Source organism: Apodemus sylvaticus, chromosome 10 (genome assembly GCF_947179515.1).
Source record: "Apodemus sylvaticus chromosome 10, mApoSyl1.1, whole genome shotgun sequence".
Taxonomy (NCBI): domain Eukaryota; kingdom Metazoa; phylum Chordata; class Mammalia; order Rodentia; family Muridae; genus Apodemus; species Apodemus sylvaticus.
In genome coordinates this window covers 35,201,402-35,217,437 of record NC_067481.1, presented here as the reverse complement: position 1 = coordinate 35,217,437, position 16,036 = coordinate 35,201,402, and the positions used below count along the sequence as shown (strand labels likewise).

General features: G+C 50.0%; 1 protein-coding gene across 4 annotated transcripts in view; it reads right to left on the bottom strand.

Annotated features, from left to right (window-relative positions):
• Nucleotides 1-16,036, bottom strand: part of Msi2 (musashi RNA binding protein 2) — a 373,444-nt gene that overhangs the window by 55,199 nt on the left and 302,209 nt on the right. For all 4 annotated transcript variants that reach the window (XM_052195698.1, XM_052195695.1, XM_052195696.1 and 1 more), the window contains exon 8: nt 13,384-13,466. In XM_052195698.1, coding sequence (XP_052051658.1) covers nt 13,384-13,466 — 83 coding nt within the window. The remainder of the gene's footprint in view (nt 1-13,383; nt 13,467-16,036) is intronic.

Sequence of the window (16,036 nt, the reverse complement as noted above, 5' to 3'; positions counted from 1 at the left end):
GGCCAGAGGCCATGGCATGTGAACCCTCTAGAGGCTCAGCCTGTCCTGGGCATTTGAGTGACAGGAGAGGCATTGAACACAGCAGGGAACCTGGTCTGGCCAGCAGTGAAGATTCAGGAAAGACTTCTCAGAACCAGAGGGTTGTTTGCATAGTCTGCCCCCATTCCCTGCCCCTGGAGATTCTGACTGATTTAATTCTGGAATGTGGAAGAACTCAGAGGCAGGATGTGGGAGATCCATTGATAAACAAGTGAGCCCCTCCTCTGAGAATTTCCATTCTGTTGAGACAGAGACACCCCCAGTTTCTTGTTCATTAAGGATACAGACAAGTGCTCTCTCAACACCAAACTGCCTTGAATTCCTTCTCCCAGCAACCCCTACCCATGCCTCTTTTTTTTTCCCTTTCCCAAGGAAAGGAAACGTTTCTCTGTGTAGTCCTGGCTGTACTAGAACTCTCTCTGTAGACCAGGCTGGCCTCGAATTCACAGAGATCTGTCTACCTCTGCCTCCCATGTGCTGAGATTAAAGGCATGTGCCACCACTGCCTGGAGTTACTTTTAGGCTTGTCAATTCTCCGACTCTAGACCCACACATGCGCTATCTTCTACTGTACCAGCGGCAAGCCAGAAAGCTTGACCCAAGACCTAGAGGGGAAATCAGAACCCCACAGAAAAACCCAATCCACCTCCTTGGTTCTGGTTTTAAACTCAGGTCATCTGGACAAGAGCCATGCAGACATCAACAACCATGCATAAAACACCCTCAAAAATAGTGGCCTTGCACAACCACTGATTGTCTTCCTTGGGGCTTTGAGTTGATGTGGTTTGGCTGGGATCCGTCTCCTATGGAGCTGTGGTCAGATGGTGGCTAGGACTGGAGCCAGAGAAAGCCTTGACTGACAGTCCAAGAAGCATGACGGAGAGCGAGGTACAGCATCTCCAAGTCACCTGGCTTTGTCACAGCATGAACGTTCTCAGAGTCTGCAGAAGGTGTAGTGCGCACACCATCGGGATTCATACCATATAACTTCCACCACATTCTACTGCGTGCCCTATGGCAGGTTAGAGCCAGTGAGGGAGGACAGGACACGAAGCGTGAACAGTTGGGACCGAAAGACCTAAGGGCCATCTTTGGAGTTAGTCACTGCCTGAGGTCACTGGCATGTGCGGAGGAGAGATGCCTCAGAGGCCCACTTGTGACTGACAACTCATTCCAGGAGTGGGCCTCTACTTCTGAACCCCAGAGTCAGCAAAGCTACGGAACAACCTGCAGTCCAGGTTGAAAATGTGCTTTGAAATTTCATTCTCTAAATACGCTGCTCAGCTCAACACATGGACCTTGGACAGGCAAGTCTTTCTTGTATCCCCCAGGATCGTGGCTTCGAAATGAGGCCCTAACAGAAGATTCTTTACCCCTGAGACAATGGAGGCTGCAGCTGTAGGGAACATGTCAAACGCCTACTGTGTGTTCACAGGGTTACTGCAGGTCTATGAAGCTTGTTTGAGTGAGGGACCGCCTCTCTCTGTCATGCAACTAATTTCCCCCTTCTCCCCCCCCCCCCCCGCCTCCCCATTCTCAGTGGCAGTGGGCTAGGTATTAAACCCAGGGCCTTGTGCATGCCACGAAGATGCTCTTCCACTGAGCTACAACCCAGCCCTATTGTCTCTAATTTGTTATTCAGGCAGAACTTCAAACTTAAAAGACAGCTCAAAAAGCAGCTGGTTTTGCCAACACTGCTTCCCTTTAGCGTTCTGTCACACTCACCTCAGCATGTGCACACACTCCCTGTCTGTATCTGGAGGCGCAGGGGTGGGTTTACATCTTGAGTTTGAGAGCATGCTGCACACAAAGGGCTGGACCCGGGGCTTGGGCACCTACACACACATGGCTCTGGGGATCCCCAGCATTCCAAGAAATGAAAATTCTAAAAAACTTCTTACATGAAGATGAGCTGCAAACTTGGTGGTTTGTAAGTTCTAAACACGGGGATCGTTTTTTACATAACCAGAACATTTACCAGTTTCAACAGGGACACAGTACTTTTAACCTCGCTTTATCAACGGACTTAACAATGCCCCTTTAGGGCAATGCATCCACCTCCTGTTAAAAAGGGGTTCTGCTTTGCTGTCTATGTAGCCAGGTTGTCCCTGAACGCATGATATTCTTGTTTTAGCCTCCTGAGAAGCCAAGACTATCCGCATGCGCCTCTGTCTCATGGATGCATTATGCTTTAGAATAAGCATGTCAGGGAATACTGTTTTGAGAGAGTCACCAGAATTTCTATGGGGAGAGGTTCCCTTTAGCTGCTCCTATACAAACCAACTTCAAGTCCCTGCAACTACTGGGTATCTGTGGGGGAGAACCAGGGAATCTGAGAAGGAAGTCGATGTCTAAAGAATGAAACGACTTGTCTTCCCTGCTTCTTTGCCAACAGTCTGGTCAGTATGCAGTTCCAGGGCCTGATGATGTACCTGTGGCCTGAAGTTCTACCCTGAACAAAGCAGGGCTCTGTCTGGCCCGAAGAGGCCAGTGTATACAAACAGATCCTGTTAGAGACTGCTCACTTCTCAAGGAAGCCAGAGGCCCGGTTTCAAAGGATAAAATTCCCCAGTGCGCAGAGACTGACCTTGACTGTCTGGCTGGCAGGAAGGGGAGGGGAACAGAGGACTCAGGGAGGCCGTCCCTGTAGCTTTTATGCTGGTGCCTGCCTTTGTAAAGAGATTCCTGACAGACCTGAGAGGCCTCGGAGGCGCAGCATCAGCTTGACCTCTTGACCTCTTCCTTAGTCAATTGGCAGCTCCCCCACAGTTGGTTCTAGAGGATTCCAGGTGGACCCTGCTCATGTCATGTTCCAAACTAACTGCTTTGCTGGTATCCAGAAAGGGGAGAGGAGGGAGCATTGCAGAGAGTCAGGATTTTCCTAGAATCTGGTAGCCACACAGATGTTTCCACAGGGCGGGGCTAGATGGACCCACCTCCAGAAGGCCCTTTCCACTTCGATACTCAATCACTGCCATTCAATACAAAGACTGCATTTCTCCTAGCCACTGCCCTTCAGCCCTCTTTATCCACCTGGGGCCTCTCTGAGGACCCCATGGAGAAAGCAAGAGCCCTAGTGGGCTCTTGTAAGTATACTTAAAGCCCAGAAGAGATCTGGTGGCCAAGCACCGGAGAAGCCAGCTGTACATGGCATCTCGTCAGCTTTGACTACAAAGAGGTTCTCGAGGACATGGGACCCTCGTGATGAGTCAAAGGGGAAAACTAGAGTAAAGGCATCAATGGATGTGCCGGCAGAAGAGATGACGACGGCAACCAGCTGTGCCATCTGCCTCCTGACACGTGCTGAACATAAATGACCAGAAGCCAAGGGTAGGAAGCACCAGAATCCAGTTCCATTTGCAGAGTAGGCTCAGTATGTTACTCTAGGAAAGAAAGGAACATGGTGTTCATGAGTCACTATCTGATACCTGCTAGGCAGTTACAATATGAGTGTGTGTGTGTGTGTGCACGCATGTGCGTGTGCGTGTCTGTGTACTGTGTACTGTGTAAGACTTTTCCATGGGTTCTATAACAAACATAAAATAGCTATTCAGCAGAGCCTGTGACACATGGAATCCTCAATCAATGCCCCCTACTCTTAATCGCTTTACTGCACACCGGTTCCGTTTACTTGGTAGAACAGCCTAATTGGCCTCTTCTCTGATAAGAAACTGAGGCCTCAAGGAAACAAACCAACCAACCACCAATTCCAGGGACAGCCAGTATCCAGTCATGGGGATCCCAATGTCAAACCACAGCTCTCTTTTTTGGGGGGGTTCCTGCCCTCTCTGCCCCTCCTTAGCCCTCTAGGGCACAATCTGATGCTATTTCTTCCACAAAATCATTCCCAACTCCAGCTTCCAGAATTAATTTCCTCACCACTTACAGAATTAATTTCATCCACTGTTTCCTCTGCTTGTTATTAAAATCAGCAATGGCCAAGTGAAGTAGGCCATAAACCATGAATACAAGCACCGAGCAAGGCGGGGTAGCGTGTGGACACAGAGTGGAATACGAAGGCATGTGACTCCTCTCTCGGAAGTGCTCAGAGGGTGAGTGATGGGTGAAGAGCGAGTCTCCAGGAGCCAATGCTTCTAGAGACATGCTCCCTAACATCAGCAGCCCCAGTCCCAGAGCGGGCTGAGCCTCTTGGGTCAGAGAGTAGAGCTTCCTGCTCTGGCTCTGGGCTTGAGCAGGGCTAGCTTCTCTGCACTCAGAGCTCTCGTCTGCAAGGCAGGGCCTGTCAACAGCACATCTCCCACTGGAGCAAAACCTCCACAAAGTCCGTGCCCTAGAGAAGACTGTCACACCCTGCTGTGTGCAGAACCTACAGGAAAACCTCTGAAGAAGATAAAGCAGGTTCATACCGGTGCTCATTTTGATTCCAAAGTCCAAGACTGAAAGCTGCTACCCCTCCCACCCGCAGGCCCAGCCCTATTCCTAATGGACGGCTCCGCCCTTGACCCCCCCCCCCCAACCAAGTCATCCCAGCTCCCTACATCCATCAGCAAGGTGTGCTAGGGGAGCTGGCAGGCTGTACTATTTGAGGAAATAGCTGACGGCAGTAACACCAGCTGTTCTTTCCTGCGGGCACCTGCAAGGGCATTTCAAAGGAAAGAGGAAGCTTGGCCCTCCGCAGGTGTCCAGAGCTGGGTGTAAGACAGAGTGGGTGTCTAGCCCAGTCCCGAGCCAGCTTCTCTTAACCAGGCAACAGTCTCCCTGTAGAGGCAACAAAGGAAGGTGCCCTTTCAGCAGCGGCCCGGAGCTCCACGGATATGGGGGTGGAGCACCTGCAGGAAGAGGTTCCAGAGACAAAAAGCCGGAGAAGACACAGGAGGGAGGGCTATTTCCAGGGGCTTCTGGGAGCTCCTCACAAGAGTTGGTAGGGTTCCATGCCAGCTGAGCAGGCGTGGAAAACCCACAGGTTCAGTGTCCTGCCCCCATTCCCTCTCCATCCACTGGCCTGACGAGAGGACTGACCAAGGGCAAATGTGAAGAGACTGCCTGGGAGGCCACCTCCCTGCAGGCTAAATTACTTCTGCCTAAAGAGCAGCACATATTTCCCACAGACTGTGCCCCCTCCCCATTTCCCCCTCCACTGCTCCCAGGCTTCCCCCAGCACACAAACTGTTTGGCTCTCATTAGCAGAGCCCGTACACAGACGGGCGTGTGCACACACGCGTGTGTGATGCGTAGGGCTCCAGATCTCTCCCTCTCCCGCGTAAACACAGGATTCATTTATTAAATGCCTCCCTGCCATTTCCTTTTTTGCCTTCATCCTGCTTGTTTAATATTGCATTTGACATTCTCATTTTATAAATGGCAACAGAAGCAGAATGGATAGCTAAAATTAGCTCACGGGTGAGGGCGCTGCCGCAAATAGCATCGTGAGCACAGGAGCCCAGTTAATCCCACCTACCCCCCCCCCCACACACACACACACACTTTTGGGCTGGTTCCTGCCTGAGCTTTCAGTCCTTGGCGAGGAGGACAACGCCTGGAGGAGAGGGTGAGGGTAGTTGTCACTAGGCATTCTGCCAGAAGCAGGGCGCAGATGCTGACCCCTAGCCTCAGGGAGGTTCCAAGGGCCGGCTTGGCCCAGCACTGTGGTCCTGATTTGGAGAGGCCAACTCAGCTCTCTCATGTCCCTGTTGTGCCTTGTTCCTCAGTGTTATGCTCTAAGACTTGGTCCCCCGAGTGTGCTCTGAGCTGAAGAGGGTAGGCTGCGGACCTCAGCAAGCTTTTCTCCTGGAAGTGAGCACTCTGGAATCTGTTCAAAGAATGATTCAGTCAAAGGGTCTGATTCAGCTTTTCTGGGACCTAAAGAACCCCGTGTCACAGGGTTAGAGAGACAGTTTAATGCTTAAGAGGCTCTGTCAGAGGGTCTGAGTTTCATTCCCAGCACCCACATCAAGAGCTCACAATGGTCTGTAACTCCAGCTTTTGGGCACTCAACACCCTCTTCTGGCTTCTGCAGACAAATATATGGGCACAGAAAATAAAATATAATCTTAAAAAAAAAAAAAAGAATCCCATGTCAGGACTCTAATGCTTGTTCCAGAGGCTGCATTCCTCTCGTCTCTGGGGAGCCACCTCCAGTCAGGCACCAGAAGTACCTACCTCCCATGGGGACTCAGGACCCAGTCCTGCCTGGTCCTGTAGCCTTCTTCCCTAAGGATCTCATATTTGCTCAATCAAAACGATTCTGAGAGAGGTGGCTCAGCGGTTAAGAGCACTGACTGCCCTTTCAAAGGTCCTGAGTTCAAATCCCAGCAACCCCACGGTGACTCACAACCATCCATAATGAGATCTGATGCCCTCTTCTGGAGTGTCTGAAGACAGCTACAGTGTACTTACATGTAATAAATAAATAAATCTAAAAAAAATTATTTAAAAAAATCTGACAATGACGATATAATGATGATGTTAAAAAAGATTGAACACTATGAGGGTGCACCGCATAGCTTGGCTCTGCTCCCAACCTTACATAATCCTTCATCTCTGTAGTAGTTAGTTACCTGTAGGTCCCATTCTTAAGAAGGGGAGAAGCACAGAAGTTAACTTGCCCAAGGCCATGAAGCTAGTATGTGTCAGTGCATTGGACTGTGAGATGCTCAGCAAGGAGGGTCACGGTGACAGGGAGGCACAGGGGTGGACAGTACTGCCCTCTGACCTTTGCTCCTTTCTCTGACTTGTCATGGCTGGGTGCTCTCCTCTGCATGAAGGCACTCAGACAGACCACTTCCTCAAGCCCCACTGTCTGTGGGTGGCGCCCTCTCTTTCTCTGCTTCACAGAGCACTATTCTATGGTAAGCCTGATTCTATTAATCATCCAATTAAATCCCTTTCCTCAGGACCCTGGAGGCAAGCATCACCCAGAGCTGGACTTGCACTGAGCTAGTTTAGGCCTCAGTTGCTGAAGATGGTCAGTAGGCCAAATCCAGCTGGCTGCATCCTGTTTTTGTAAATTAGGTTTTATTTGAACACAGCCACGCCCGCTCATTTCCATACTGTCTGGGGCTGTGTTTGGCCACAATGGGCGGGTGTTGAATAGCTGTGACAGAGACCATATGGTCCTTCAAGCCTCAAATATTTACTATCTGGCCCTTTATAGAAAGCTTGGCCCCTGGCTTAGGCCAAACAGAGGTCACTTGCTGTCACCTGCTGTCACGAAGAGCGTTTTCAGGAGAGCTGGATTCCTGCCAGCCTTTCAGACTATAAATGTGACCACACAGTAGTCAATGCCTCTGGGACCAGGAACAGAATCAGGGATTCATCTGATCTATGGAGGGATGAAGCAGGTGCAGGTAGATAGCGGAGGATCACACAATAACCAGTAGTGAGTCTGGGCTTCTGTCTCAGATCCCAAAGCTCTCAGTGTCTCTAAATGATCCAGCAGATCCTCATAAGGTGACAGAAGGCACTAACCCTTTTCTCTAATAGGTATGTCTCATCGTAAGGTCAGAGCAGAAAGGCATGCTTCGGCACAGAGGAGACTGGGTTTCTGGGAGTTTCCAGGGCTTACTGATCTTTTTCTGATAAGAAAGAGACTGGTGCTGAGGGCACTAGTCTGGCGTGTGTGTGTGTGTGTGTGTGTGTGTGTGTGTACAAGTCTAGCCAAATGTCCCACATACCTCCTCTCTGTCACTGCGTGTTACTACGGCATCAGCGGAATCCATCATTAGTGGGCATCCTCCACTGGTGCTTCTGGGTGCTTCCTTCAAGTCTTTACTGTGCACACAAATCACTACCTGGCTCTTGGGTGCTAGGCTAGGAGGGTCAAAGACTCTGCATTCATCATTTCCTCCCACAGGATGCCCACTCTGGGACCACCTGCTGACCACGGTGCGAGATGTATTGCTGGGATTCCATTCACTCCAAGTTTGGGGCTCTACCTATACTTAGTAGATTTCCATAGTGCTATAGCTATACTTAGTAGATCTCTGTAAGTGCAAATGTCTTAAAGGAGTAAGGAAAAAAAGGACTCTAAACTCTAACCACTAGACAGAAACTTAGGCCTGTCTGTCTTTCCTAACCCCCTCCTCCTTTCTTACCAAGGTATTGGTTCAGTGGGTAAAAGTGCCTGCCAGCAAACCTAACAATCTAAGTTCGATCCCTGGGACCCACTTGAAGACAGGCATGGACTCCTTTAAGTTGTCCTCTGACTTCCACACATGTGTCACGGTGCCCTCACAACTACAAACACACAACCTGATATGATTTCGTTTTCTTTAAAACCCAAAATGGTTAAAACAAAAGAAAACAAAACAATAACAGCAACAACAAAACCCAAACAAACTTCAACTCTGCCACTTTTGACTGTCTATCATACAAGCCCCTCCTTCCCACTGGGCTCTGGGGGTCCCCTTGGAGACCTGGCAGTGCTGAGCTAGCATGCCTCACGAAAGGCGGGTGAGCGGTGGTATGTCCGTGCCTGTACAGTACCAGCATGATACCTGGAGACACCCATCCCCTGTGAATGAGGTGCTGGAGGAAGCTCTACCCTGGTACCTTCTACACTACACCCTCCGTGCTTACCTAATGGAGGTTCCAACATCTCCTGACATAATCTTGAGATGGGGGCTGTGCCAGGCCTCTGATGAACCCAGAAGCTGGCTATGTGTCAATTCTTGCCTCCTTCCCTGTGGCTGCTTGGCACATCAGGAGGCTGCTTGCAGGCCGGGCTCTGGTGACTGGCTAATCAAGCAAGTATCCCTGCTGCTCTGGGGCTGCTTCAATCAGGGGCAAGCCGCCATGGGAGGCGTTATTAGCTTAGCTGCACCAGAGCTGGAGTTTGCAGAGTGGCCAGAGAGGAGGATCACGAGTTTGCTCAGTGCCTGCATTTGTGTGTTTACTGACAGGCACATCTGCATTTTGTTCTGGTTGGGGCTGAGGCTCAGATCTTGTGGGTTGGAATTTTAGCTTGTGAGGCAGCCAGCTCTCTACCATGCCCCAAGGATCACGGGAACCCTAAGCCTAAGCTCAGTCTTCTTCCCTAGCTGGGAATCTGGACTTCAATTAGGAGATCAAGAAACTACATGGGCTGCAGGGGAAAGGATGCTTGGTGGCCATGGGTGGCCTTATACACCAGCAAGCCCGTCATCGCGGTCCTTTTTGGTCTACAGAGGAGGGTCAGCCTCATGGTTTCAGCCATGAGCTCAGGAGCACAGATTTCTGGTCCTGAATTCTGGGGCTTCCACTTGCTCACTGAGTGGTCTTAGGCAAGTTGTTTCATCTCTGCCTTGTCTGTCTCTAAAATGGGGGAAATGGTTTGATATCTTTTGTAATACTAGAAGGTATGTGACAATCAAATTAGGCAAGGTGTACCAAGCAAGTGTCTAGAAACCAAAATGACTATATTCTAAAATGTTAGCTGCTGCAACCTATAACAGAAAGTGCCACATAGAGACTTCCTGCCCAGACTTCTACCCCATCTCACCCTAAAGGCAATTTTTTCAAGTTTTCAAGAAACAGATACATAGGAAACTGTTGCATGATAAGTCTTTCTTGGGCCTTCCAGCCTGTTCTACCTCCAAGATGCCGAAGAGCTATTTGTGTGTGGTGTGTGTGTGTGTGTGTGTGTGTGTGTGTGTGTTCAAGATAGGATTTCTCTGGGTAGCCCTTGATGTCCTGGAACTCACTCTGTAGTCTAGGCTGGTTTTGAACTCAGAGATCCACCTGCCTCTGCCTCCTGAGTGCTGGGATTAAAGGCGTGCACCACCACCACCACCACCACCACCACTACTACCACCACCACCACCACTGCCGCTGCCGCCGCACTGAAGAGCTTTTGTAAAAGCTTATGAGATTCACCAAATTAGAGAAGAAACAGTTTTAGGAACTATGTGTGCTTTTGAGTCAGGTGGTTGGTTCCTTACCAGCTCCTTTAATCACTCCACAATTATTAATTAAGTCTGATGAATGCCAGGTACATGCCATTGAGCCAGAGGCCCTGGATTCAAGTCCCACCTCTGTGATTCAAGGCTGAGAGCCATCAGACCTTCAAATGTGAGAAAGTGGATGCACAGGTCCACTAAGGGGCCATGGCGAGGGTTAAAGGACTTTCCTTTCCTGTTTCAAAGTACAGAAGAGCAAACCCTCCTATGTCCCTTTTAGCATTTTCCTAGGCTTACAGGTCTTCCAGCTGTGTCTTTCTGAGTGGCTCATTCAAATTCTGTCCATAGCACAGTTTAAATGCATTTCCTGTCTTGGTGACTCCAAAAGCAACTCAGGTTCCAGCCTCTTCTGCCAACCCCCACCCCCTTAAACTTTTACCTTTCTTCAGAGCAGGCTGAAGGAAGCACCTTTAAGATATGGTGCCTCTGCCATGAGGCAAACACTGTGTGAGCCCTTTGCCCATGCTGGCGACCTAGCCTTCCACAACCCAGGGAAGTGGTAGTCTTAGTCTCTGTTTGCTGGGGTTCAGTGACCTCCCTCTGCCCCTGCTCCCCAGAACCTCTGATTTCTCCTCTGGGTAGGCCTAGGCTAAAAACTTCCACAGACACCTCAAAGTCTGTATCTGAACTCTTCTGTCCTTATGCCTTCCCCATCTCTGTCTGCTTCCAATTTTGCTTATTGCCTACAGAACAAGCACAGTCCCAGACGAAAGGAAAATAGGAATTTTAGACCAGAGCCATCACAGAGCCACTGAGTCAGCACTGCCTGCATTAAGAGTGGCACTGAGACATGGGAGAGGCCCAGGGAATGGCTGTCGGCATCTCTGGCTCCTAGACAGCATCTCGCTTTCATCCAGCATGTCCTTGTCCTACTCCTCTGGTCACCTAGGGCTCACACTTTCATCCCAAGCTCAGACAAGGGCCTGAAAACAGCTCACCGAGCAGCCAGGAGGCTCAAACCTCTGCCCCTTCACAATGGATGATAAAGCCTTTCCTGTCTTGTATCATAGGCTTATTTCAAAGTCTGTCCACTGTCACACCAAGACTGATTTCTTGCCTGGATGAACTGAAGAAATGCAGGAATAGGGATGCAGGAATGGTACCCGCCCTGCCTGTAGTTTTTGCTGCCTCTTCCACTCTCTGAGGCCTGACAACCTTTCTTCTCAGAGCCTGTCAACAGCAAGCCCCGGAAGAGGCTAACCAAGGCGTTGGTACACAGGTGTAGGTTCTCCACCTCTTCGGTTTAGAAAATAGCAAGCAGCGACCTAAGGTGGGAAGGGAGGTGGCGACTGGAAGGTCGCATTTGGGGGGACAAAGTCCACAGAGGAACCTGTGCTGATCTTCCTCCATCTCCCTCAAACTACCCTAATGCCGAAGCAGATGCCTCCGACACACACCCTGCAAAGAAAGACTATTTTCATTTCAGATGCATATGATGGCTAGGAACAATATGAACAATATTATTTTAGTGCCCTGGGAAAAAATTAGCAAGTCAAATATTGAATCAAGCCTGCAGCACCACATGCTAAGCAGATTGCTTTGATCTTATCCACACTAAAAGCTCTATTATTGAATCTAAAGTTGGTGAACACATATCAGACCAATATGCAATGCATATCTGAATGCATGTTTCCGAAGCAAGGAATGTTTTGACAAAAGGGAGAAACTATCAAAGTCACAGCTGCGATTGAAAGCCCAAATTTGACCTCCCAACCTCTTTTCTCTGGGACGGGGGCTTTGCTGGCCAAGCAAAATGTTTGTGCTCTGGGGGACCTACAGAGGATCCAGAAACACCTGCAACACCTGCTGAGCGCTCTCTCTCTCTCTCTCTCTCTCACACACACACACACACACCAACAAAGAATGGTTATGTCACACACACACACACCCACTCAACTTGAGAGGCCTGTGGGATGGGAGAAGGAGCAGGCAGACACCACACAGGGCATGGCACCCTCTGGTGGTCACTTCTGTGGGCAGTCCCTGGCTCTATGGAACTCCAGGAGTGGAGCCTCCCCTCCTCCTGAAGCTTCTTAATCCACCATGAAGAGCAGCTATGAGAGGAAGGAGGCAGCAGATTATGAGGACAGAAAGAAAAGCAGTTTGTCGAATTTCCTATCTAAGATCCGCTCCTCAAGGGCCTTCCATCAAAAGCACGGCTGGAGGAGGTGTGTGGGGCACACACCTTCATTCCTGGCCCAGACAGACACAGAGGCATCTCTGTGAGACTGGGGCCAACCACAACTACACTGCACAGTGAGACCCTACCTCAAAAAGAGGGGGTGGGGGAGAAAGAGGAAAATGGAAGGGAAGAAGCATGGCTGAAATCAGGAAGCTGCAAAACCCAGCCTGCGGGCCAGACCCAGCACGCCAGCCCTCTGCCTGCTTTTTGAAGGTCTAAGATTTGAAAATGCTCTTTTATATTATTAAATGGTTGAAATAGAAGAGAGTGAAGTGTGCAGCAAATATAGACTGTCTGCCCTGTAAGTTGGATTCTGTGCTGGAGGGAAGGAGGGAGGGGAGCTGCACGTGTGAAATTCACGTAAGTGTAGCCTGTGGACAAGCTTACCACTGGTCAGTTTTGTTTTGTTTTGTTTTAACTTTTGAGACAGGGTCTCAACGACATAGGGCAGCCTGAATACTTAGTATTTAGCTTTTGGATGTTTATTAATTCATTTTAGCTTTGTGTATGTAAGCCCGTGTGTGGAGGGTACACATGTGTGCAAGCCAGAAGATTACCTCTGGTGTTCTTCCTCAGATGGACCACCATCCCCCACCCCCCAAGTGTCTCACTGATCCGGAACTCAGTAGAGGGCAGGCTGGCTGGCCGGTCAGCCCCAGGCATCGGCCTATGCCCATCCACCCCACAGTGCTGGCGTTACAAGAGCACACTACCACATCCCATGTGTTTTAAAGGGCGTCTGAAAATCAAGCATGTCCTCCGGCTTGCGAACAAGCACTTCTGTCTGAGCCAGCCTATTTCTGACTTTGGTTTCTTGAGATAGGGTCTCTCTACCTAGCCTTGGCAGTCCTGGAACTCACTATGCAGACCACGTTGGCCTCCGACAAAGATCTACCTGCCTCTGTCTCTCAAGTGCTGGGATTAAAGGTGTGCATCATCATGCCGGGCCTATTTTTTTTTTAGCTTGTTGAGGTAGGGTTTCATTATTCCTGCCTGGCCTAGAATTTGCTCTGTAGACCAGGCTGGCTTTGAACTTGTGGTGATCCTCCTGCCTCAGCTTCCTGAACGCAAGTACAGATAAACATCATTACTCCCAACAGGACCTTCATTAAAAGAGTTCACTGGCTGTTGTTTCTCAAAACTGTTCCCATTGACAGGCCTCAACTGTGAGAGCCTCATACCTCTCCTTATCTACTGCACGCACGACACGGATGTTGTAGCAACTCAGTCCCACTGTCCCTCACCAAACAATCCCTCCAGACTTACCATTTTATTATTGATTTCATGGAAATGAATCTCACAGACTTTCTCCACAACGTCTTCATTCTCAAAGGTGACAAAGCCAAACCCTAAAGGAAGGAGAAACAGAGAGGAGGAATGAGTCTGGTTCCTGCAGGGAAGGCAGGGTGGCCTGCAGTCAGGACAGCTTCAAAACGGGCTGTGTGTGTGTGTGTGTGTTGTGGGTCCAGGCAGTGATTCCAGTTTATACTCAACACCCTTCGAGCAGCAGGCAACAGTCAGGAGTCCGCCCACATGCAGCAAGCCCCTGTAGCTTACATTTGCCCAGAAGCAAACAAGACATTTACTTGTCTGTTATTTACAAGGGTCAGAGCCTGCTGGCTCTGTGTGGAGGCAGGCTCGTGGGCTGCAGAGAGCCTCTCGGATCACTGCGGGGCTGCACTGGCCTTTTCTGTGAGCTTCGATGGCTAGCCCTCGGGTCGGCCTCCATGCGGAGGCAGTTAGTGGTCCTTTTCTTCCTGAATGACTTCCTCTAATACCTCATCAGGACATCCTGAGGCCTGGAAGGAACTATTAAAAGTTGCAGGCCTCTGTTCTGTGCGGGCATCTCTTTGCTACTGCCGCTTCAAACATGCTGTGGATTTGGGGCAGTTTAAGACCGTCTGATGCCTGCTGTCAGCCCGTCAGCTAGCCACTGTATTTACTCGGCTGGAGACTGGCTTTAGTAGACAAGCTACACTAAAGAATTTTGGCAGGCGACTGCCGATCAGCATCCTGCGTGTCTCTCTCCACCCTCCTGCCCCTTCCTTTCTTCTCTTTCCGCCCCCAACCGCGTTTCCAGCATGAGTCTCCATCTGTGATGCTACCCGGGTACCACGTGGGCCCACACATGGTAGCTCTACCACTTTGCATTGAGTGTGGCTGTCATGTTGGCACTAATGTGCAGGGGGTCCTAGGCAGAGATGGAGAGATTTTGACGACGCAGGGGCCTGCTTATAGTCTTGCCTGAGTATCTATAACCTGGGGGCCTCCTTCTGTTCTCCGGACCTCACGCTTTGCACTTGGAAGTGAAGGTAGTATACGCAGATGTCAGGTCCTCCAGATCAAGATTCCTAGGGCTCTGCTATGGACTGTGTGTGTGTGTGTGTGTGTGTGTGTGTGTGTGTTGCTTTGGGAGGTGAAGTTTAGAAGGTGAGGATGAAACCCTTGTGTTGTTCCCCTCTTCTGCCCAGTCAGGTGTCTTTCTATAAGGCTATCAAGGGGCCCTTCCCAGGGCCAACGATGCTGGCACCCTGACTCTATCTGACATCTTGCTTCCAAAACTGTAAGAGACTTGTTGTTTACAAACTAAGACATTTTCTGACAGCAACCCCAAATAAGACACTCTTTTCCCCAAAGACACGAATGGGCCAAATGCAAAGCACAGTAAGATGATTTCCGACTGGCTGTTTTTACGATATGATTATCAGTGCTTGCTATCAAACAGATACGAGACAGATGCAACTTTTTTCAGTTTCTGCATCTGTTTTGGGGCTCAGCCACCCAAGGTAAAGAGAGACTCTCTCGGGTCCCTTCTAGTTCACTTTCTGAGGGCTAGCAGAGAAACGACACTGACACACGGCGCTTACACATCAGTTTCCACAGCAGGCTCTAGAAGATTCTTTAGAAAAATAAAGGTCGCTCCCTGCTCTCCAACAACCTCCAGTGAAAGAGAGGGCCAGGTCTACCACACAAACACAATTGTGATCTCTAGTCCATGTCTCTTGTTACCATGTACAGAATTCTGTGCTGATGGTCTCCCCTGGTACACGGAGTCTAGTACGTCACAGGCTTGAGACAGGTGTCTGGCACACTCTAAAGAGCACACAATTGTCACACCATGGGCTTGAACTGGTAAGTTTCCCAGCATCTCTCAGTAAAAGTTGGGTCCTCAGTAAACTGAGACCTGAAGCAGATGCCACCCATGAACTAAACTACTGCTCAACCACAGGCTCTCACCAGGCTCATGCTTCCCAAGCCATGTCCCTGGAGAGAACGGACAGTTTTCCTAAGTAGTAGCAGATGGGGAGAGAGACAGGGGAAAGGCCAAGGGAGGGCAGATGCAGGCATGGTACAAGTGATATGGCCACAACCAACCACCACACACCAACAAACGGTCACCTATGACTGTGGAGGGAGTGCAGCCACCACCTCCTGCACTGCAGGAAACTGACAGCTGTCCCCAAGTGTGTGACATTTTGTCATGGTGGTCACAGGACAGTCACACAGGGAAGGGTCAGGTTTCTGCTATCTCTGCAGTATGGGATTACATCCCTCTCCCAGGCAGACTGCTGACTCGCCAACCGCGGTGCTCTGTACAGGAGGCTTGGGTGTGGATGAATGAGCAAAACCCAGGCAAGCTACTAGGAAAGAAGGGAAAGCAAGTGACATCCTAGGAGGCAGAGGACACCCAAAGGCTTGGAGGACCCTAGTGGTTCAGCTTATCCACACTTGACAAGAGACGGAGGTAAGGATGGAGTCTTGTCACTGAAGTCACATCTGCAGCCACTTAACTCCTGGTCCACTGTGGGAGTCAACTGCTTCAACTCCGGGTAGCTATTTCTGAGACCTGTGCTGGGCCACCAGGCAGAGACAGGAAGAAGGCGGTCAGCTAAGAAGTGGAGACGAAAGCACAGATGAC